Source organism: Mustela erminea, chromosome 1 (genome assembly GCF_009829155.1).
Source record: "Mustela erminea isolate mMusErm1 chromosome 1, mMusErm1.Pri, whole genome shotgun sequence".
In the NCBI taxonomy this organism is placed as follows: Eukaryota; Metazoa; Chordata; class Mammalia; order Carnivora; family Mustelidae; genus Mustela; species Mustela erminea.
Genome location: NC_045614.1, coordinates 140,148,990 through 140,173,112, shown reverse-complemented (window position 1 = coordinate 140,173,112; position 24,123 = coordinate 140,148,990). Strand labels below are relative to the sequence as shown.

The following is a 24,123-nucleotide window of genomic DNA, read 5'->3' as shown; positions in this document are numbered from 1 at the left end:
CCATGCGTCAGTTAAAAATATTAATTGTAAGCAATAGAAACCTACTGTGATTAATTTGAATGACACACTACTATGTCAAAGGACAGAAGTAGCAAGATTTGAAACAGTTTGATCCCTTCCAAGGGTATAAATTTCATGCAAGGAAAACAATATGAAAGATACACACTACCTGTAAAAAATAATTATGCCCTCCACGGAATTTTTCAATGAAATCAGCCTTATATGAGAAAGTTCTTCTGTACATTGATTGATTCACTGAAAGGAATGATGGCCTGAATTTTCTTAAGTAATCACACACCTTCAGAAGAGTCTCTGAACTCTGTATTTGGGGATAAATTGGAATTGTTTTCAAAGCTTCCCTTCCATTCCCTCTTTAGATTATCAAGGCTAATTGTTACCTTGTCCTCGTTTGTAAAGAAATCTGTAGGTTAGCAGCCCTAAATATCAGAGTGTAACTGGGCTATAGATATGTTTATGCTCTGTGTTTGTCTGAGAAAGTAGAATCAGCCAGAGTAGTGGTTTCCTAACCTCTTTATGCGTGTCCATGGCAGGGCTCTGTGGGGCCACACCTTCATGTCTACGTACTTCAAGATTATCCACCACAATTTATGTTACTTGCTTGTACATCAGTAAGGTATTTATTTGAACCGAGCATTTCAGGGCTAAAAGATAAGTGAGGGAACCCGTGGTCTAGTGGATGGGAGCCAGAGAAGGTGGAGCAGGAAGACGAGAGGCATGGCCGAGAAGAAGTTGTTCAGAGGCATAAAGAAATTGAACATTCTTAGAAAAACTGAGGGTTTATAAAGAATGGAGGTGTTTGCATGTCAAGGATAGAGGACTTGGAACATGGCCAGGATGGCTGGAAGCCAGAAAGAGATGATCCAGGGTCTGTGTGTCTGATAAGAGAAAATGCAGAGCAGGAAAGAAGGAAGGAGCACAGGCTGAGGTTTGCAGACTTTTAGATGAGCGGGTGCAAGCCAGAGAGGAGTTTGTTTGCCCACTCATCCAAAACATGCTGAGAGAAACTGTTCCAGCCCTGGGCTGAGAATCTGATGAGGGAAGTGTGGGAAGCTTACTTAATATACGTAAAATTTAACTTCATTTTTTAAATCGGCAGGTATTTATTGAGCTTCTACTATGTGACAGATAGTTTTCTAGGCAGGAGAGATGCTGAGGAAACAAGGCGGAAAAGGTCCTTGTTCACCTGGAACTCACCTTCTGGTGGGAGGAGATAGAAAACAAAGAAGTAAATAATTTAAGGAAATAAGATGAATGCAGATAGTAGTGTGATAAAGGAAAGAGATCAAGGTGATATGATATAAGGTGAATGACTACGGATGGGGTGGGTTGATAATTTAGATGTACTTTGATTTGATTTTTAAAAAGATCACTGGCTGCTACTTGGCTGACTTGATAACACAGATCCTACAGGGGAAACTGCTGACCTCATTTTGTCCCTTCTGGGCACCAGGTGACTAACAGTCAGGAGGATTTACCTAGCCCAGGTATCTGTATTTAACAAAACATAAAGGAGCTTTTATTTTTATTTTATTTTATTTTATTTCATTTCACTTCATTTCAAAGATTTTATTTATTGATTTGACAGAGAGAGATACAGCAAGAGAGCGAACACCAGCAGGGGGAGTGGGAGAGGGGGAGTGGGAGAGGGGGAAGTGGGATCAAGTTCCCCATCAGGAAGCCCAATGGGGGACTTGATCCCACGACCCCGGGATCATGACCTGAGCTGAAGGCAGACATCTAATGAATGACCCACACAGGCGCTCCTATTTTTTATTTTAATACAATTTATTAAATTATAAGTTCATACTCAGTAATCTTTCATAATGATTGTGTGTAGAAGAAAGTATTTTTGTTCTGAGTCACTGAGTTTTGGAGTGATTTCATTTTTCTGCGGTAGCAAACTGGAGCAGCAGTAGAAATGAGATGTGAAGCGAGTGCATGGGAGGGATTTCTAGCGCAGACCTGAGTGAGGGAAGATAGTAACTCCTGATTCCCACCCGCTCTGAGTCAGGGCACCCATCCTCTGAGAATGCCCACTGCTTCATCATTTGTACAGGCAGCTGAGACTTTTATTTTTATTTTTTTTTTAAAGATTTTATTTATTTATTTGACAGAGAGAGATCACAAGTAGGCAGAGAGGCAGACAGAGAGAGAGAGAGGAGGAAGCAGGCTCCCCGCTGAGTGGAGAGCCCGATGTGGGACTCGATCCCAGGACCCTGAGACCATGACCTGAGCCGAAGGCAGCGGCTTAACCCACTGAGCCACCCAGGCGCCCCAGCTGAGACTTTTATTATTATTATTATTATTATTATTATTTTATTTATTTATTTATTTGACAGAGAGAAATCACAAGTAGATGGAGAGGCAGGCAGAGAGAGAGAGGGAAGCAGGCTCCCTGCTGAGCAGAGAGCCCGATGCGGGCCTCGATCCCAGGACCCTGAGATCATGACCTGAGCCGAAGGCAGCGGCTTAACCCACTGAGCCACCCAGGCGCCCCAGCTGAGACTTTTAAACCTGAGCTTTTAAACTCGAGACTTGGTGGATATGACGAGACTCATTTTGGCTGTGTGGCATTGACGAGAGAATTTTTTGAGATGGATTAAATTGGGTTTATAAAAGGAACTACATGCCTCTTCCCAAGAAGACTTCCTCAGAAGTTACACAATAAGGGTCTCCTCATGAATAATCTGATGAAAGCTCCAAGGAGTCCCTGGGCGGGTCCGTCACAGATCTTCTTGATCCTTTGTTTCTCCTGCTCAGATCAGGGGTTCGTTATGCATTCTGGTCCCCAGAAACGGCTGTGTGATTCTGGATCTCTGCCGTTCCTCTTTGGGGAGCAAGTCTCCACGTGCTGGCCGCTGGGTGCTCCCTGAAAATGATGTTTAAACGGGGAAAAAAAAAAAAAACAATAGACCTTTTTGGTAGGAAACCTATTTTTCCTGCTTGATGACCCCTGTGTGTTCCTTCAGGAAACTTTCTGTGTAACATTTTAAATCCCTGGGCATCAGTGGCTAAGAAGAGCACAGTTCTGTGACTTTTCAGGCACCTTCCGCTCCATGTGTCTTCCCTAGAAAGGGGAAAGCAGAAAATCGGGAAGAGCAGGGTGTCCTGGAACAGAATCTTTAGAAGTGAAGCTCCTGGTCCTTAGGTGGTTATCATACCAAAGCACCCAAATATCAGCCAGTCGAACTGGAAAGCTTTCTGTTCATCACTGGATCTTGCTGTTATTTGTAAACAAAGATATTGAAGTTTAAAGGACAGGAGTCAAATATCATTGCAGTCAACAAATACCAGCTTTTTTCCAAGCAGGAGAAGCCCAATTTCTGAACAGAGCCAATTTATAAATATCAGTGCTTGGTCCTGCAAAGCGAAGATAGTTCTACTTAGAGTGACAGTTCATGGTCTTGGGTATTAGTAAATATCATCTCATTGACAGCGTGTTATTTAAAAAGTCACAAAACTGATATTATGGATTTTCCCATAAAACCATGTAAAACCAATGGTCACCTTTGAACGTGCTATTATAGGAATTGGGATTTACAATGTCTTAATTTTTCAAAGGGCCACGTAGGTATTTTGGTGGATTCTTTTTCACCCCAAGGATTCTCCATATGAAGGCTTCAACAAAAACTACCTTATGACTGTCAAGGTGGTTGACTCGGACCTTGTCCTAGTAACTAATTGCTCTCTCAGTGACAAAATAGAAAAATTGAATTTCAATTTTAAAAATATCCTAGCCAACTTACTATTCAGGTGTTAAAATATATGTTGATTACTTTCTCCCCAAATCATGACAATTACTATCATTTGGCATCTCTACAAAGTATCTCAGGGAAGAAAATGAGAACCTTAGGGTAGAGAATCATACCTTGTATGATTAACATATCAATTATATTTATATATTTATATATAAATTATATATTTATATATTTAACAGCAGGAGTAAGCCTGGGTTCTGACAGCTACGAGATAAATTTGGAAGCCAGGAAAGATAATCAAGATACTAAGACACATGTTTTAATCAGTTACATTAGAATAGTTGCCAGGTAATGGAGCTCATTAAAGGAAGTGGTGTGTTCCGTGTAGCTGTGTTAAAGAGTCAAGTATCCCAGAAGCTGCTGACAGAGCCTGTGCTTCCAGTTTTCTGAGAAACTGGACCTGCTTGGCAGACAAGAAGCACCATCTGAAGTTCTTGTGCTTGCCTTTGCCAAGTTCCATAGTCTTGAAGTGTATCTATAAAGATAAGATATTGGAGTAGAACCAGTTCACAGGGGCAATGGCATGCAGGAGAGCATTCTTGTTACTGCTTTCTTACCTCGTTAACAAAAATGCAGCCCACAGAAGAGAAAAACAAAAATCTCAGCAGACTGCTATCAGAAAATTCAAATTACCGTTTCCTTCATGGTAGTAATTCCCTGCTGAATGCAGATGAATTCATATAATTTGAAATATAGTTAATTCCAAACACCGCATGCTTATAGTTTGGAATAGTTGGTCCCGGGAGATAAGAACTCAGACGGATTTGTTTACTTCCAAGTGAAAGAAGAATTCTGATTATCTTTTAATAGGAAAAGAATGGACGTGGCGAGAATATGCATAAAAACATCCTTTTATCCCTGCGACCTTTGTAATTGGGTTTTAATACAGGCCCACAGCTGAAAACAGTCAGTTCAGTTGAGCAGCAGGTAGATGCATAGAGAGGCTAGCTAGATGTCCCAGCATTACAGGGTGTCTGAGAATAAGGAAACCCTCTCCCTGGGGAACTGTTTACTTAGCACTTACTAAAGGTCACTGAAGGTCATGGAGTGCCAGTGTCTAAACCTTACCTTAAGCTGTCTTCTTGGTTTTCAAATTGATAATACCTGTACATCTTGCTTGATAAAATATTTATTTCCCTGTAAGTTTTATGTTTGATCCTCTTGATAGTTGATATAAATTCAGATGGGCCTTTCATACTCATAGTGAATGTACGTGTGCCCTTTCACTGATAATCAATATAATCAGTATAATAATCAATATAAACCCTCTTGAAACTATAAGGTGTTAAGGACTGTATAACCTTCTTTGGTATTCACCCCAGGAATGAGTATTAGAAGCATAGACGTGCCCGTTAATCCCACACTTGTGTGACATGACTTCCCCAGTTGTGGTTGTCTGTCTTGTCATTAAGCTGGTGCTAGAAACTTGAATTTTGAGTAAATTTTCACAAGGTGAGATCATAATTTATTTTAACTGCTGATGGATAATAATGGTTGAACAGCAACGATAGAGATTACGGAAGTGGTCTTCAATTTCCTGGTGTTGATGCCACTCTTAGTTTGAGTTAGTCACTTATATATTCTGTAAGAGGTTAATAATATAACTAGATTATCGCTTACCTCACAAAGTTAAAATGCATGTGAAGATAAAATGGAAAGAATTTAGGTCCTTAGGAAAGAGCCGATATCTAAATCTAGAAATTTTACATTAACATATTAAGGTGAGCAGCTCTAGTCTTAACTAAAACCTCCAGGTTTGTGGACCTCATGAGAACACAGTCTTATTTACAAAGACACACACACACACACACACACACACAGAGAACAACAACAACTCAAGACACAAACAAAAACAACTGCTTGGCCAGAAGAGACATAAAGATGTCCTTCCTATGTGTATGTGAGTTTGTGGCCTTCTCTTCGTGAACAGTTGAAATATATATGAGATATATATAAGCAGAGAAAACTTGGGAGATGGAATTCAGGAAAGGAATTTATTATTATTTAAGAAAAACTACTAGGTTATTACTTATCAAGTGTTTTTGCAACTGTATTCTTAGTAAGGCAATTTTAAATAACGATTAAAAATTGAAAATGACAGAATTCCCCAACCAAATGGTTAGGAATTACTTAGTACTTTCAAAGTGATAATTTTTGTTCCGCTTTAATTCAGACACATGATGACTTTTTTTTAAACATTCTTTTTTTTTAATTTTATTTATATATTTGACACAGAGAGAGAGAGAGATCACAAGTATGCAGAGAGGCAGGCAGAGAGAGAGAAGGAAGCAGGCTCCCCGCTGAGCAGAGAGCCCGATGTGGGGCTCAATCCTAGGGCTCTGACATCATGACCTAAGCCAAAGGCAGAGGATTAACACACTGAGCCTCCCAGGTGCCCCACATGTTGACTTTCTAAGAATTTGTGTAGGTCATTTATTTTAGGATTTAGTAAAGGTCTTCTACTTTATTATCCTTTAAGTGTTACCAAAAATTATAAATAAATTTTAAGTTAAATTACCATGATAAATATTTAGAATGTACACCAGCAATTCACTGCTGTGTATTTTTTGCAGGCTTGTACAGCGTATGTAGATTTTATGATTTCTGTGGCCAGACTGATTCGTAAGGAGAAAGGACTGCCCATCGATGAAAACCAGCTTTCTTTGGAAATGAAGAAAATTATGGAATTGGAAAAAGAAATTGCCAATGTAAAACACATTTTCTCTGATACATTGAATAATGTTACCACTCCTTTTTTTTTTTTTTTTTTGTAAGATTTTATTTCTTTATCTGAGAGAGAGAGAGTGGGTGAGAGGTAGTATACAAGCTGGCGGGGAGGGAGAAGGCAGAGGGAAAAGCAGGCTCCCCTCTGAGCCAGGAACCTGAGACGTGAGACACGTGGGGCTGGATCCCAGGACCCCCAGATCATGACCTGAGCCACTCAACTGACTGAACCACCCAGGCATCCTGTGTTCCCATTCTTTTCTTTCTTTCTCCTCTCTAACATATTGGAAAGGTAAAAAGGTGCAACTTTTTCAACAACTGGTAAAAATGCATAGCTCAGAAATGAATCATTGACTTTAAGAGAACCTTTGAAACTATAGAATTTTGTAGTAAACTGAGTTCCTGACATCCAGGAGACATAACTAAGTTCGACAAATATTAAACTAGTTACACTTAATTACCTAAGATAAGTGGATTATACCAAAAGCTTAACTATTTGCAGTCAGATGGTTGGTGGGATGTCCTCGAGGTTCAGGGCACATGCGATGGCTAACTATTCCACAAAGCTATTTTAGTTTTGGTGTGTATAGTTCTGCTTTGTTTTATTTTAAAGTTTAAGGTGATCACAGAGATTGACTCTTCCTCTGCTTAATATTAGTCCCTGAACACTACCATGTGACCACACAGTGTGACCAAGTTCCAACTGTCAGGCTGGCTCAGAGGTTCTGAGAGGAACAGCAAAGCCCAGAGCGTGTTTTCCTGAGTTACTTCTGGTCCCGATGAACCCTTGAAGTCTGAATTGGCACCTTTTTGTCCGATGTTCCTCTGACAGAGTCTGCAGTCTGGAGGAGTGAACTCTGTCTAAGCAGCATTAAGGTTACTGATTAAACCCACGGTTGGTTTAGTCTAGAATCTTTAGGCTCTCCCTGACATTGCAGACAAGTCTGTGCTCCTGAATCCCCCTGGTGTTTGCCACTGCCGTCAGAATCTTAAAGACTAAAAATCTTTGAGGGCAATTTTAGCTTTCCTGGAGCTACGTGAAACCCCAAATCTCCAGTCAGAACCAGACTTTGCTTGGATGAATGGCGGCTGGGTGGGTTACAGGTGTTTCTGTGCTGAAAATGGAAGTGTTAGAGGAAAACAGTGTATTGCCCTGGGTTTCTGCCATTTGCACCTTCCCAGACCATGTTCTCCTTTGATCAGCCTCAGCTCTCTGATGGGCATATCCTACCTCAAAATGATTTGCATCTATGTTTTTTTCTCCTCTCTTAGACTTAGATTGTGGTGAGGTCTTAGTCTTCTTTAAATGACCTGTGTATCTCTGGCATTATCCAACTTTTTATTCCATTCATATGTTCAATAAATAATTTTTAAAGTAGTGAATAAGTAAATAACCTAAAGGGGCTACTGTAACCCAGAAATAACTCCCATGTTAAGCTACCTTTGGTCTCTCTTGACTTTAAAATTGCTTTTATTCTATTTCAGCTGCTAGTTGGGGAGTTGTTATTGCATTTTTTTTTGATTCTGTGAAAAATAAGTAAATAAAACTGTTGAGTCTAATGCTGTAGAGTGTAGAGTATACTGTCTAGGCAGGATAAGAGAACAGTCACAAAGGTAGGAGGTGCTATCACTCTCCTCAGATAACCATGCTTTGTATTAGGAAATTTTTCTCTTCCTTGGCTTGAAATTCTTGCAGAAATCGTTATGGTTTTCTCTCTTTTCTTTTTTTTTTTTTTTTTCTTATCTGGATATTAACTGGGATACTGAATGGTAGCAATGAGGAAGTGGGAGAGGATATTTGAGAGATGCATTGCAGGTGATTGTATTTGAGGAAGTTACCGTATAAAACAACCACAGAAATGACTTAGCTGACCATGACCCTTAGAAGGAAGGAGGCCTGTGGACACTGCCTGTGTGGTTCAGCAGTTGTCAAAGTATGAAAAGATTTTTGAAGAATCTTATACTTAACACGGTAGCCAAATCTTGATGATTGTTATTGAATATGCTTAAAATCTCCCAAATTTCACTTTTCTCTTTGATATGAGTTTATTTTAACCATAAAACAAGTGTAGAAAATAGAACTTATATTGTACCTATTTCATATTTCTTTTCCCCTCATAGAGAGTTATGTTTTTCTGAAGTATTCTTAGTTGTAAAATAAGGATCAAAAATTAAATCCGTAGGCTACAACTAAACCTGAAGATCGAAATGACCCCATGCTTCTTTATAACAAAATGACATTAGCCCAGATCCAGAATAACTTCTCACTAGAGATCGATGGGAAGGTAAGTAGCAAGTTTCGTGCTCTCTGTTATTGTGCCATTTCCAAAATTATAATAGTGAGGTATAGTTTGTTAAAATTCAGTGATTACTTATTTATTGAAATAGATTGAACTTTTAAAAATGAATTTAGATGACACCAACCATTTGATTTCATGACAAGACTGGAAAAAGGAACACAGACCTATGTGAAGTCATTGTATTATATTGAGTTAGAGTGAATATCAAAGGTAAAATTCCTTTCAAGGCAGCTGTGCAATGAAACTGTTGTAGCAAAGGATTTGGAAAACATTAAAATGGAAAATCCTTCTGAGAGACAATCATATAGCCATTGGACTTGGACAGTCAAATAATAAAATCATTAGATTTTTTTTTAAGTCCTAAAAAGGATAATTTATATATAGAACTTGCCATATTCTCATCAAGGCCATGAACCTAGATGTTCAGAGCAATGATGGAAACATAGAACACTAGAAATAAGGAGAAAAATCTGGCTCATAAATTCCATTATGAATAGTAGTAATTCATTAGCTAGGATATAGTAATCTTTTGGGGGGGCTATGTATGTATCCTTGTGTATTAGTTGATGCACGTGATTGGGAACTGAAGCAAGATCCATGGAAAAATCAACAAACTATCACATTCAGTGATGGAATTCTCTCTGGCCCTAATTACAGTAAAAAAAGGGGGCGGAGGTTTGTAAAGACATGACCTATTGTTAGGAATTTGTCACATAGAACTGTTTAATACAATGAGGGCTTCATAAATCTGGTTTTGAAAGATTGGTCCAAACCACCAAAGAAAATTGAGAAAAGCAATTATTAATACTTAATAAGTTATCAATATTTTATATCCTTACAAATGTGTGAACTTTTCAAACACTGAAATGTGGCATTTTAGCAAGATTTGCATAATCTTAAATGTTTGTGTTATTTTTCCTGTATCTACTGTTGGTTGAATAACCACGATTCCCATTTAGAGAATAAAATACAAGATTTCATCTTTTAGCAGCTCCAAAGTGTAAAAATTGCATGCCTATCGACCCAATACTGATAGTTTTAGATATGGTGTTTGGCTTCATTGGACCATTTGTGTTGTATCTCTAACATTACTATACCTCTCCTATGACAATAGTATGCTGTTGTTTATAGCTGGATCTCCACTGAGGTGTATTAACAGTGTTTGAATGGATTGTTATATCCACTATTAAAAGATAAACACTTTATACCCATTTAAATTTTTGTGTAAACCAAGGAAACTTTATTTTAATTTTATTTTTGTCTTTGAAGATTTTTTTATTTATTTGACAGAGACAGCAAGAGAGGGAACACAAGCAAGGGGAGTGGGAGAGGGAGAACCAGGCTTCCTGCTGAGCAGGGAGCCTGATGTGGGGCTCGATCCCAGGACCCTGGGACCATGACCTGAGTCGAAGGCAGATGCTTTATGACTGAGCCACCCAGGCACTACAGGAAGCTTTATTTTTAAAGCTAAATGTCCTTTCTGTGTGTGTGAGTTAGACCAAGATGGGCAACACTGAGCTAAATTTCTAGCTGTATATTCTCTATCCTTAGAGGCTTTGCTTTTGCTCTTAGATGGTTGGTTGGTTTAATGCTACTATCTGAATAATCATGCTACAGAACTAATTTTTTTAAATTCAGAAACTGATTGGAACAATGGAGGAAAAATTCCAAACAAATATCAGACTGACCATTGTAATATTACATAATGAGGCGACTGACACCCTAACCATGTCTGACTCCATGACCATAATTGAGTCTTAGAACCAAGAAGGCAAATCCACAATTACTGAATGTTTCATGCCTGCTTTTTTCCAGCCATTCAGCTGGTCAAATTTCACAAATGAAATCATGTCAACTGTGAATATTAATATTGCAAATGAGGAAGATGTGGTGGTTTATGCTCCAGAATATTTAACCAAACTTAAGCTCATTCTTACCAAATATTCTGCCAGGTAGGTATGTCAGAGTGCCTATGTCCTCAAAATTTACATTTACGATCACTCTTTAGAAGCTTTGCAGCCTCATCTTTTCTGTTGCTGGGTGGTGGGTTTTTTTATACAGAGATCTTCAAAATTTAATGTCCTGGCAGTTCATAATGGATCGTGTAAGCAGCCTCAGCCGAACCTACAAGGAGTCCAGAAATGCTTTCCGCAAGGTGAAGAAAAAAATCTCTTTTCTTAAGACTTAAAGCATAAGGAGTACATGGTTATGAAGGCTTGCCATGTACACTGCTAGAATGTGGCGAACTTTGCCAGGAGTCAACATGCCAAGTGTTGGCTGCTTTGCCCATATTTTGGCTATGTTGCCTAGCAAAGCCAGCTTTCATGGACTTTGTCCTGCTCTGGCACCAAGATTCAATTTTCTCTGGAAGGAGATGCATTTGGTTATTGGAGCAGTTTGTGGGAGAATACTGGCTTGGTTTTTTGTTGTGTGGAAAGTAATTGCAAGGGTATATATTTCAGTTAATTTGACTGTCAGGTGCTTGTATACAGCACAGTAGACATGCAGACAGATGGACCACATTGATGTAGACAATCCACTGATAGTACTCCTACCTGGGGGCAACCGTAAGGCCTTTTATTAGGCTGTACCTTCACTATTTAAACAATCATCCCAGTAGTCCTGTGGTGAGGGGAGATGACAGGAGGGATAGAAGGAGACATTTTGGCAAATGTACTGGTTGGTGTTATGGAAAGGAAATAACTGCTTATTTGAAATTTTTAGCATTTACTCTTTGAAAGAAAATGTGGGCAAATTTTTAAAATTAAAGAATGTTAAAATGGCATCTCGCGCAATTTCCCCTACTTCAGTTAATCCCCTCGTTAGTACTTAAATTTATATATGTACACTTCTTCTAAGTACTGGAAGTTCAGCTAAAACATTAAAAAACAGGAATGTGTTTCCTTGTATACCAGATTTCTCCCCTGTTACATAAACTGAACATTACTTCATGTTTATGTTTATGCAGTCGGAACTATTATGTTTTTTGGTTTGGTTTTGAGGGGAGGGCATTTTTGTTGTTGTTTTCTAAAGCTGTCTAGAAGGATATTCACCTGTAATAGCCGAAAGTTCTACTGGGACATGCTACCGAAAATATACCTTCTTTTTGGATTATTTATAAGTAAACAGTCCTATTGGATTACATTTTGTCATGGGTGAGGACAACATGCCTTGTGAGGAGAAGCAGTGAACATTTGCAAGAACTTAGGGGACATAAAGAAAAGAGTCCTGTGGAATGTGTGTTCACCTTTGCTGTGGCCATCTATTTGTGGTCAGATGTCATTTCCTTTCTCTTACCCATAGGCCCTTTATGGCACAACATCAGAAACAGCAACGTGGAGACGTTGTGCAAACTATGTCAATGGGAATATGGAAAATGCTGTGGGAAGGCTGTATGTGGAAGCAGCATTTGCTGGAGAGAGTAAACATGTGGTAATGTTTTCAGCATGACACTCCTATCAGTTCGTGGCTTGCATCAATGTGCAGTTACAATAGTTAAAAATTTGGCTCAAGTTTTACTGATTGGCAGAAAAATTTTGGAATCATGATTTATTGTTATTTTTTAGTGACTCCCCCTCCCTCTCCCAAGGGTCTGGTTATGTTTCTAATCTTAATATTGTCTGATCCAAAACCAATTGTCCATTTTCTGGAAGCAGTGTATACCCGGTGCCCACTCATGTTCTGTTGATAGAGACATTTGTAAATTCTTCTATTAGCAAGATTGACCAAGAATTAGTGTTTTCTGAAAAATGTTGAAAGTAAGCCAGGGTTTATTTGAGATACTAAAAAAATACTTCATTTTTCATTGTTACTGAAATGAAGAGGATGGAATTTAAAGTGAAAGAAACTTATTAAAATACTACTTCTTGCTTAATTGAACTACTAACAGGGATGACACTGTTTTATGTGAATTCTTTTATGATCATGGAAACCATTACATTCTAAAGATGACTTTTTAATTAAGGTGTGTGTAAGACTCTGTTTAATCCTTAGTGTTGGTAGTAGCAAGATTCCTTGAAAAATATATATCCATGTGTTTATGTCACAGTTTGTCTATAAATACATGTTATTGAGTTCTGTAAAGACAGCTTATAATCCTATTTTTTAAAATTTGTGTTACCAAAAAAAGTAATTCATGTCCTAAATTTGTCTTCTGTTTCTGTGGTTTAAGGTTGAGGATTTGATTACACAGATCCGTGAGGTTTTTATTCAGACTTTAGATGACCTCACTTGGATGGATGCTGAAACAAAAAAGAAAGCTGAGGAAAAGGTAAATTATTAATTAATTTTAAAAGGCAGCACTATTAAACAATTTCTTTACATGAAAAGATGAACTTTTAAGGAAGTTCAGGGATTCCATAAAATGAAAGCAATCTCCTTCAAGATGTCATTTCCAGGAACAGTTTTCGTGGATAAAGATTTGTTTCTGTGATTTACACCTTTTATTATCTTGAGATAATAAAAACTCCTACTCTCCATATTCAATTCAAAATTTTGAAATATCCCCAATTTTCCTTTTTTTTTTTTTTTTAAAAAAAAGGACTCTTCAGAAAATAAGAGGGAATCTTGCATGAACAATAAATATCTGAAAAATACTATCAGTGATTCATACTATTTCTCTTTTTATACAACATATCCAAAAGGATTCTACCAAAGCCTAAAAATATCCTTCCAATTTTTAATCACAGATTTCCAGCTCAATTTTGAAAACATGCCTTATTTAGATTTTTATATGACCTAGTGAGAAAAATTCTAAATTTCTGTCAAGCAAAGGTAAGGTGATGTATTACTTGAGTATTACATGGTGATCTACAGGTAGAGAAATATTGAGGGAGCCTTCGTATAACTATTCCTCTCTACCCCCACTGTGTACCTGTGATTGGGACTCCTAATATCTTGCATAAGAACAGAGGTGTCAGATGTTTAAGAAAGTCTTAGGTTTAAACTCACTATGATTATTTGTCTCGATAAGTATAAAACTAAGAGGAAAATGTCCAGTGGAAACTGTATATGCTTTGGGAGTAGTATTCACATACAGTCTGATAATTCCACTCCAGTTGGGGTGGCAAGAACAGACCATTCTTCAAACTGATAAAGAAAGATTTTATGAACCTATTATAATATGAAAACCAAGCGGTAGTCTAGTTGTTTTCCAGGATTAAATCATGTGAAGGGACTGTCGTTTTCGGCTATCCCAAAGCTGTGGCTGGGTTAGGTCTGAAATTTATGCACCGCAATATACCTATCTATCCATCACTGACTGGGTCCTGACATTCAGGCTGGATGTACTCCTTCGTGTTCTGGCTCTCTGTGACATGGTTCTGTTTGATGTGGCCAGCTGGATTGAGCTTGATCATCATTTCCCAAGGTGGTATTATAAGCCATTGGACCCATACGTAGTTCCATAAAAAAAGAGTCCCTGTCTCAAAGAATTTAGGAAGTTACATCCTGTAGGAAGGCTTCCCTGCCCCCACCTTAGACTAGATTACATGCTCCTACGGTATGATTTTCAGGCACCGTATCTAATACTCATTACATGTTAGACTGCAGTAAAGAAGTCTGCTTAATGTTTTTGTCAGCAGTATTTACCCAAAGTATTTGACAATAAATCCTTTTTATGTAGACCTGTTTCTATAGAGTTTGTGCCTCTTAGAACACTCATTGGGGAAGTGTCTTCTAGAAAGTAAAAAACCTTCAAGAGGAGGCTATTTGTAATGGGCAGTGGTGTGGAAATCTACAAGAAATCGGACTTGGCCAAACTGACTTATTGACACATATCCTGTCTGATCTGCTGCGGAAATCCTGTGCTTATGAAACAGATTTGTAACATAATTAAATTATTTAAGAACAATATAATATGATAGAATCAAAAGTCAAATATCTTTGAGAAAAATGAGAGAAATTAAAAAATGGAAATAGAAATCATAATAGGAAACAAATAGCAATAATGAAATAACAAAAGTAAACAATTCTAAAATAATAAAAATAAAAATTAGAAATGTAGCAAGCAAGTGGTCAGTATGAGCTGGTATAACAAGGAAAATCCTGTTCTCTATTTATTTAAATAATGCCATTCACTTAACTGTGGGAAGGTAGTTACACTGGGTTTGGAGACCAAAAGAAAACATACAGACTCCAGGACTCAATATTCAGAAGGAATATTAGCGCTAAAGCTGTAAACCCATATCTGTTTTCTGAGCTAAGTCAGTGAAGTGGAAAGATAATTATAAGTTGCTAGAATGGAAGCTCTAAATATTAGCCCTCCTATAAAATTGAAGAAAAAAGCCTTTCAGAGAAAAAGTTCATAGAAGTACAATACATGTGGAATGATGCCTTGTCAGTTTTCATTTTGGTTTTTTTGGGAAAGCTGGAACCTATGAGAATAGGGTATTAGAAGCAAAATTTTGGAACTGTTTCTCGTTTATTTTGGACCCCAGTGAGAAACCATTTCAAAGATCTCTATCTAAGTGTTGTCAAATACTATTTTTGTAAGCAATATGGATCAAATTATTCGATCGCTAGTCATGGCAAATTATAATGTTTGCATTTGGAAGTTACACAATCACCCTTACATTCAATGTTTTAATTTCTCCTAGGCTCTAGCCATTAAAGAAAGAATTGGCTATCCCGATGACATTATTACAAATGAAAATAAACTGAACAGTGAATACGCTGAGGTAGGTCTCTACGAAGACTGTGCTGGTGACACCTAGGGTGGGTGGGAATGTCATTTCTAGCTGTGGGGTGCCAGAAGTGATGTAGAATGGCCTAAACCCGAAGGTCTCGTTATATAAAGCCTTTTACGCTGAGGACAAAACTGCATTTTAGTTTTAGCCTTTTGTTTCATCGGCCTGGTTCATATTTGGGTTTTGTTATTTCGGTTTCCATATAGTCCACTGAAGAGTAGTGGGAAAATCTCGTGTCCTTTGAAATGCATCAAGGGCGGACATCAGAGTGTTGAGCAACAGGCAGCACTCGGTCTCCTTATTTCCTCTCGTATAAGCCCAAAAAGTCAAGTCTTCCGTTTTCCTCCACTTTCCAATTATTCCTCCATGGGATAAAAACCAGGTCATGCCTCTGTATTGAAAAAATAAAACAAAACAAAAACCTACTGTTTGAAAACCAGAAGCAGTTTTATTCCCCTCTGGTAATGTAACAGTGAAAAGAGAACAGAATCAATTCAAGTCACAACGCTGTTGATTTCAGACCCAGTTGAGGGTCCTGTCGCTAACCTTGTGGTCCCTGCAACTCCTTAGAAACCCAGGCGGCAGTAAGGTGATTCCTGCCCAGACCTGGGGATGACAGTGATTACTAATCCATTGATCCCTCACATGCGGGTTTACAAGCCACAGTGTCCTCTCGTCTCTTTCCATTTGTAGAAAAGCTTGACTGTTTCTTCTTGTAGATGGACGGGCTGCAGCATGTGAGGCCTGGGGGTGGCGGTGTCTTTGTCTCAGGAGTCAGGTGGCTAAGAGCAAAGACTCACAGACAACTACTTGGGTTCAAATCCCAGCTCCTCCACTCACCAACTTGGGCAAGTGACTTAGTTGTCTGCCTTAGTTTCTTCAGCTTTAAAATAGTGCTAATAGCCCATCTTCGTAAGATTATAAGGATTAAAAACATAAAATATATAAAGTGCTAAGAACAGTGCCCAGTACATAGTAGGTGCTAAATTAAGAATGGACTCTTGTCTCGCCTATCATGTAAGGGCTAATGTCAATATAGGAAAGCTTGTCAGACACTTGGTTTCATTGATTAGTTCCAGAAGAATAGGCTAAAGTAGTGATTGAGTTAGAGCACCAGTGACCTGGGATAGAGAACTAGGCTAATGAGAATTCAATCCTTCTTTGGCAAGTTTTAATGCTGTCTGTTAACTTCATTAACTGATACGTTTAAGAACATATCCCTATGCTTTTAGCAAAAAATTTGATTACTTTTCCCAAAATCTTTTATGTAATGTAGTTGAACTACAAGGAAGATGAATACTTTGAGAACATAATTCAAAACTTGAAGTTCAGCCAAAATAAACAACTAAAGAAGCTCCGAGAAAAGGTGGACAAGGACGAGTATGTATATTCATTTCTTATATGTTTATTCAGAAAAGGGCCTTTGTCCCTCTCATTGTTGGGTTAAGAAAAAGAAGTCGACTTAAAATAATGTTTAAAAAGTGCAACGTCTGTCAATGGAGTGAGTACCTCCACATCTAAGACTGTCATACTAGACATGGGTCAAAGATTTAAGAAAATATAAAATTTTTTTATGAAGTTGTCCTCAGGCTACCCTGTTTCTTCGTTTTCTCTCATTTACTGCCTATCTCCTCTACTCTGTCGACAAGTTCCTCAGGAATGCCTTAGCCTAGGTAACCCAGCGCTCCTACAAGCCTTCTGTGACGCTGTACTTGCGGTACTGAGAATGGTCTTGGCCCAGTGCCCACTTGTTTTCCTTGGGTCAGTCATCCACAGCCCCATCCCCTTCCTAGACTGCTCTGTGTAACACCCTCAGCCTTGTGGCAGCCAAATAGGAGATCATGGGAGTTGCCTCCAAATGCTCTTCATCTCTGCTTCTTAGGGGCACTCGTGCTTCATATGAACATTAACATTAGGTCAGCCTCGAGTTTTCAACTAAATAGGTGTGGTTAACATATTTACCCACATGAGCTTCTGCACTTAGATCCCTAGAGCTGCTCATGTTGACTTTTTCTTGCTGGGCTCTTAACTCTTGGAGAACAAGGGCTCTCATTCCTTTTGCCTGTTCAGCACAGTGCTGAACGCATAGAAAGTTTTCAGCTGAAACCGAATGAATGAATGAATGAATGAGCAAATGAAAAATAAATATACTAACTTGATTTGTGTGGTAATGAACAAAAATAATGTGCCAGTGAGTTGCTTGGTTTATTCACGTGTTCATTTATTTTTTCACTTATTCATTTATTAAATTAATATTTTAGAACACTCAGTCCAGGTATCATTGGGAATTAGGAGATTGAAGGTGAACTTTGATTATATTATATTACATTATCACAGCAGAGGGTAGGAAAGGCATGATGTAATAAGCTCTACCACCAGAAAGGAAATGTGCTGGGAAAGGTACAAAGTGACAGGGGACTGTCTGATGGCAGGCTGTTCTGTTCCCAGTTAAACCAAGTACAGGTTGGACAAAATTCCTAAACGACAACGCCGATACATTTCAATCCCTACAGAGCATTTTGAACCTGTCAGGTACCCCATAAGAGAGTCTGATTTCTTTTGCTGACTTTGGAGTTTATAGTGCAGCAAATGTTGTATTGTCTGGTGCTAAAAATAAGGCTGCAGAGGCTGGAGAATGTCATGCCCTCGCTAGCAAAGAAGGAAGGAGAATGGGTGCATATGGTTTGTGTTATAATCGGTTGTGAAATCCTATTTCTGGAAACCCACAAAAAGTCACCAAAAAGAATATTCATGGGTAAATTGATAATCTGAGAAGTTTCTTACAAGTTTAGAGATTTTCATCTCTTTAAAAATACATATGCTTACAATTAATCATTGCCAGTACTGTATAAAATATCTACAGAGAAATATTGTCAGGTAGTGTTTCTGAAAATAGCGAATATAACCTGCACCCATATGACACCAGAAGGATGCTTCATGATTTTAAAAATGGTTGAATTATTACTTGATATTTTCCTTTTAAGTTAATAGAGTCCAAAGTTCTGTAATGGTTTGGTAATACAGTTTGCATTTTTCATTCCCTTTCATCATATGTGTTGGTTTTCTCCCGAGTCCTCTTACCCTACAATAATCACAAGTAAAACCCCTGTACAATATATTTTTTTAAAGATTTTACTTACTGGGGCACCTGGGTGGCTCAGTGGGTTAAAGCCTCTGCTTTCAGCTCGGGTCATGATCCCAGGGTCCTGGGATCGAGCCCCACATCGGGTTCTCTGCTCAGCAGGGAGCCTGCTTCCCTCTCGCTCTCTGCCTGCCTCTCTGCCTACTTGTGATCTCTGTCTGTTAAATAAATAAATAAATAAAATCTTAAAAAAAAAAAAAAAGATTTTACTTATTTATTTGAGAGAGAGAGAGCATGAGCAGGGGGAGAAGCAGAGGAAGAGGGAGAAGCAGACTCCCTGCTGAATGGGGAGCCTGATGCAGGGCTTGATCCAAGGACCCAGAGATCACGACCTGACCTGAAGGCAGATGTTTCACTGAGTGAGCCTCCCAGGTGCCCTTACACTATTTCAATGAATGTTGCATCCGCAGAATGCATAGCTCAGTAGAACCTTTTGGGTCCTTCCCTTGATTGTTTCTTTTTTGCGGTGTACATAATGCTAAAGTTATAGTTCCATGTCTTTGGATGAATTTATACATGCAGGTAACTGCCATCCTAATTACAACATGAAACATCCCCATTCCCGTAAGTTTTGTTTGGCACCTCTTTCCACTCGGTTCCACCACGTGGGCCCTTTTGTGTCTTTTTTCTTTCACAGAGATGATTTTGAAATGCATCCATGTTATGTAGATCTTGTATCTGTCTCTTGTATGGGAATCATTGTAAATCATTACAATATGTGATGTTTTGTGTCTAGCTTCTCTCATGAAGTTCTTTTTGGAGACGAAGAACCAAGAGAATTAGCAGTGAAGCTTCTGGAAAGAATTTGAGATTCCATAATGGGACAAAGGGAGGAGATGTTAGGATCTTGGCAGCAGCCAAAATGGACTATTTTGTTGCCAACAGAATGGTCTGGGAGAGCGTTAAAATTGGAGCATGTGCTGAGTTGGTAGGAAGGAATTGGTGATCTGTGGAAAGCAGGGAAGCAGGGTAGACACCACTGGGGGATACCGGAGGTGCATCCATATTTCTCTTGGAAGAGCTGGTCTTGACTTCCACCCCAGCTAATTGCTGTTGTTTGGCTTTCTTGAGTTTTGCTCTGTGGGTCTTGAACCAAACCTGCAATACCATGGAATCGTTCTCCAGTTTTGAGGCCATTTCTTTCTGAAGACTGGGAGCGGGGTCTGGGTTCTTTCTGGACAAGAATTCCAGATCTGCGCACTGTTACTCAGTGAACATTGTTCGTTTCCTTTGGGAATGCTTCTGGAGCTTTCCTTTAGAAGGGTCCCCTGAGCCTGACATCAGAGATCTGGATGTGTTCCCATGCTCTGGTCCTGTGTCAAGCCTAGAGAATTTTTTTAAAGATACAGATAGAGTCCTATTATTTCCTGATGAAAACCTTTCAGTATATACCTGTTGCCTGTCTTACAAAACAGGTACAAGGCTCTGCATTCCTCTCACTAGTTCTCTAGAATTCCTTGAGATTCACCCCCTACCCCCGCCCAGTGTTGCCCAAAGCTCCAGCCATAGGAATTACTTTCAGTCATTGCTGCATGTTTTCTTCCTCCTTGTTCGTTACCTGGGACCACCCTTTCAGCCTTTGTTCATCTCACAGAAACCTACACATTGTTGGACTCAACTGGAACATTCCTTCCTTACTCATAGTACCCCCTTGCATTTTCCTCTTCACCTCGTGCCTGTGCTAGCCCTTGTTGAAAGCAGAAACCATATATTTGTGTCTCTAGAGTTGGAACACTAGAATATAGACCTTTCCTCGGTATTTGTGGGGTTCATAAATGATATGATAGCCAGTTTGTGATCGTGCTGATGAAGTTGACTCAGCCGCTAAGATAAAGATTGTCACATCCCACCGTTTCACCATCATAGTTAGTGAAGTTAAGCAACAGCTTTCTGCTGTTATCACTGTTTAACAGATTTAAAAAAATTGAGAAAGTCAGGAAGTGTATCTGTGAAATACCTGATTTAATCATTTCGCTAAAATAGCCTTCTGCCCATTTGAGCAGCTGACAACTGCGAAGGGCATGGATTTAAATTTTAAAAAGCTTGGTTCATGCGGTTTCTGAGTGCCTAGTATTTCCAAAATTATCTGAAACATTATGTTCTCTGGGTTTTTGGTGCCAGTTTGTAAAGAATTTCAAATATGTCATATTATCAGATAGTAATAGTGCTCAATGGAGAATATAATATCTACTGGCAAAGTTAATTAGATATGATCTCTAATGATTTACTTCCAGTAACATGATTATTCAATTAGAGTCAATAGAGCTAGCAAAACTCAAAAAAGAAAACAAAATGCACAACAACAAAAAAAGAACTCCCTTTCTTGTTTTTAGACTTGATGTTATTTTATTCATTTCCTAGGATAGAACTTTCTGTGATATCATTGTTCTGTGGCAGTGTTTGTAAATCATGACCACTGAACCACGGAGTTACTTACCATAAACTACTAAGACTTATTTCATTGCTGTATCTTTCCCGCTGTTATGCATCAAAATAAAAACACAGAGACATTGACAGGAACCAGTTCAATAGGCATTTTATTGAGCAGCTGCCGTGTGCAAAGCACTGTGCTACGCACTATAAAGGATACAGAGGAATAAAATGTGGACCTGCATCTCGGACCTCACCATCTAGGGAAAGAAGCAACTGAGTAACAGTTAAATCTGATAAAAGGCAGAGTTTTGTTGGTGCTGTTGCAGAGAAACAAAGTGCTAGGAGAGCACCTTTTTTTTTTAAGATTTTATTTATTTATTTGACGGAGAGAGGTCACAAGCAGGCAGAGAGGCAGGCAGGGGGTGGGGGGGGAGTGGGGAAGCAGGCTCCCTGCTGATCAGAGACCCTGACGCAGGGCTTGATCCCAGGACTCTGGGCCAAAGGCAGAGCCAAAGACAGAGGCTTAACCCACTGAGCCACCCAGACGCCCCAGCACCTTTTTTAAAATGACAATTAAACCTTCAAGTATTAATGAAACATTCTCTGGAAGGGACATGTCAGCACTTACTTATTTACTTTTTTAAAAGATTTTACTTATTTATTTGAGAGAGAAAGTGAGAGACAGAGCAGGAGCAGAGGGAGAGGGGCAGATGGAGAGGGAGATGCAGACTCACCGCTGACCGGGCAGCTTGATCCCAGGACCCTGAGATCATGACTTGAGTCAAAGGCAGATGCTTAGCTGACTGAACCGCCCAGGCCCCCCAACATGTCAGCTTTTAAATTAATAAGGAAGAGAACAGAGGAGTCACAAGAAGCAAAACAAAACAAAACGGTTGGTTCATTTGTCTTCATCTTTATTTCTTCAAGCCTGCTGTTGTTTTCTAGTCTGTACTAGTTGGGTGGCGTCAGTCCCTAAAACAAGTGGTTGGTCCTCCTGAGGCTGGCTGCCCAACAGCTGTGTCTGTCTGTGTTTTTTCCTGAAAGGCCAATCCCACCAAACATGGAGGGGAGGTTGGCACCCTGTGAAGTGACATCGTCATTTTGGCACTGCAGTGAGTCATGAACTCTCTCAGTGTCCTGGGGCTGCCATTTACTACCTGTGGCCCTTTAAAAGGCATGTAGTTAACTGATTTATAAAACGAGTGGGTTGATTTAGACTGTATAACATTTCTAAGGTTCTTCCCAGCATTAAAATTCTATGGCCCTAACTGTGAAGGTTTGATAAGAGCCAAGAAGTTTTCCTCCTTGGCTTCTATACATCAAGACACTCAGGAGAAAAGGAACATAGTCACCAGAGGTAGGGAAGTACCTCACTTCTTTCTAAAATAACCCTTCTGGGTACACGTAGGTGGCTCAATCGGTTTAGCATCTGCCTTTTGCTCAGGTCATGATCCCAGGGTCCTAGGATTGAGTCCGGCATTGGGCTCCCTGCTCAGCGGGAAGCCTGCTTCCCCCTCTGCCTGCCATTCCCCCTGTGTGTGCTCTCTCTTTTGCAAAAATAAGTAAATAAAATCTTTTAAAAAATACAAAATAAATAAATTAATATTTTTTTTAAAAAACTCTATTCTGATGTTTCCCCTTCACTAATTATTTCTAGAGTCAGACTTCTTTTCATGAAGTCCTGTATCAGTGAGCTTGGTTATCCAAAGAAAAAGAGCATGCAAGGCTATTATATTATGTATGTGGGCATTATATATATCATGTAAATTATATATGGGTAAATGAGGTGGTACAGAGGGAGTTGGTAGGAACTGTCTGGGGTGGGGATGCAGAGTGACAGATTCTTGAGACACAAATGAATCTCCATGAGTGTAGGTATGTGGGGAAGGTTTACAAAAAGGATTATTTGGCTCATCAAGTATTACTGATCCAAAAAGACAGAATAACTAAGCTAGACCAAACTTGAACAAATCATTCTCGTTCCCTACGGCAATATTTGCCTTGAGATGCTTGTGTTCTACGCATGTTGTAATAGATTAAAATTTTAGTTTTCCATCTTGTATGTTCCCATTAAACTGACAGGCTTTATGCTTTTCCAGTGTGCCTTAGGACCATAAGCAAAACACATTTTATCAGTAAAAACACTTCTGCTTTTTTAAAATGAAGTTTTAAAATTTGAATTCCAGTAGAGTTAACATACAGTGTTCTATTCGTTTCAGGTTGTGTAGTGATTCAGCCATTCTGTACATTACTCGGTGCTCACTGTGATAGGGGTAAAACATTTCTGCTTTTTAATTAGCATCCAAGAAAATTTTGGTTTGGTTTGGTTTTTAGAGGGGGAGGGGAAATAAGGGAATTCAATAATTTAAAGGTTGACGTTTTAAACTAGGAAAATTTTGCAAAACAATTCTGGAACTTTTATACTAGTTTGCCGTCTTGAGGGGATGATGTTCCATTGGTCATAGTTCTTAGTGGTCATGGCTGTCTACAGCCTGCATAGCCCCAGTGCCTCACCTAGGCCTAGTGCTTCCCCCCGCCCCAGCATCTCAGGAAGAGAGGCTCTTCTCTCCTGGAGGACGCATTGAGTGCCTCTCATGTTCCCAACACTATTCTAAGCCCTAGAGATAGAGTTGCAAGCAAGTAAGACTATAGTGAACTAAAAAGTTTCTGCATAGCAAAGGAGATAATCAACAGAATGAAAAAACAACCTATGAAGTGGGAAAAAATATGGACAAATCATATCCCTAAAAAGATGTTAATCTCAAAAGTACATGAGGAACTTCTAAAACTCTCTAACAAAAGAACTAATAAGCCAATTTAGCAATGGGCTAAGGGCTTGAATAGGCATTTCTCTGAAGAAGGCCTACAAACAGCCAACAGACAAATGAAAAGATGCTCCACATCTCTGAGTAGGGATGGAATGTGGATCAAAACCACAGTGAGCTCACACATCACTGCTGTCAGGATGATTATGACAAAACAGACAAAAAAGACAACAAGTGTTGGTAAAGGATGTGGAGAAATTGGAGCCGTTGCACATCTTGGGTAGGCATGCAAAATGGTGTAGCTGCTATGGAAAACTGTAAGGAGGTTCCTCAGAAAATTAGAAATAGAACGAC

General features: G+C 39.0%; 1 protein-coding gene and 1 pseudogene across 1 annotated transcript in view; one reads left to right on the top strand and one right to left on the bottom strand.

The window, feature by feature from the left end:
* The window catches only part of MME (membrane metalloendopeptidase), a 73,511-nt gene that overhangs the window by 16,532 nt on the left and 32,856 nt on the right, over positions 1-24,123 (top strand). The window contains exons 7-14 of the mRNA XM_032343459.1: positions 6,353-6,487; positions 8,687-8,788; positions 10,619-10,755; positions 10,865-10,958; positions 12,107-12,235; positions 12,975-13,073; positions 15,400-15,480; positions 16,766-16,869. Of these exons, the coding sequence (XP_032199350.1) occupies positions 6,353-6,487; positions 8,687-8,788; positions 10,619-10,755; positions 10,865-10,958; positions 12,107-12,235; positions 12,975-13,073; positions 15,400-15,480; positions 16,766-16,869 (881 nt within the window). The remainder of the gene's footprint in view (positions 1-6,352; positions 6,488-8,686; positions 8,789-10,618; positions 10,756-10,864; positions 10,959-12,106; positions 12,236-12,974; positions 13,074-15,399; positions 15,481-16,765; positions 16,870-24,123) is intronic.
* On the bottom strand, positions 19,341-19,920 carry LOC116591419 (annotated as a pseudogene).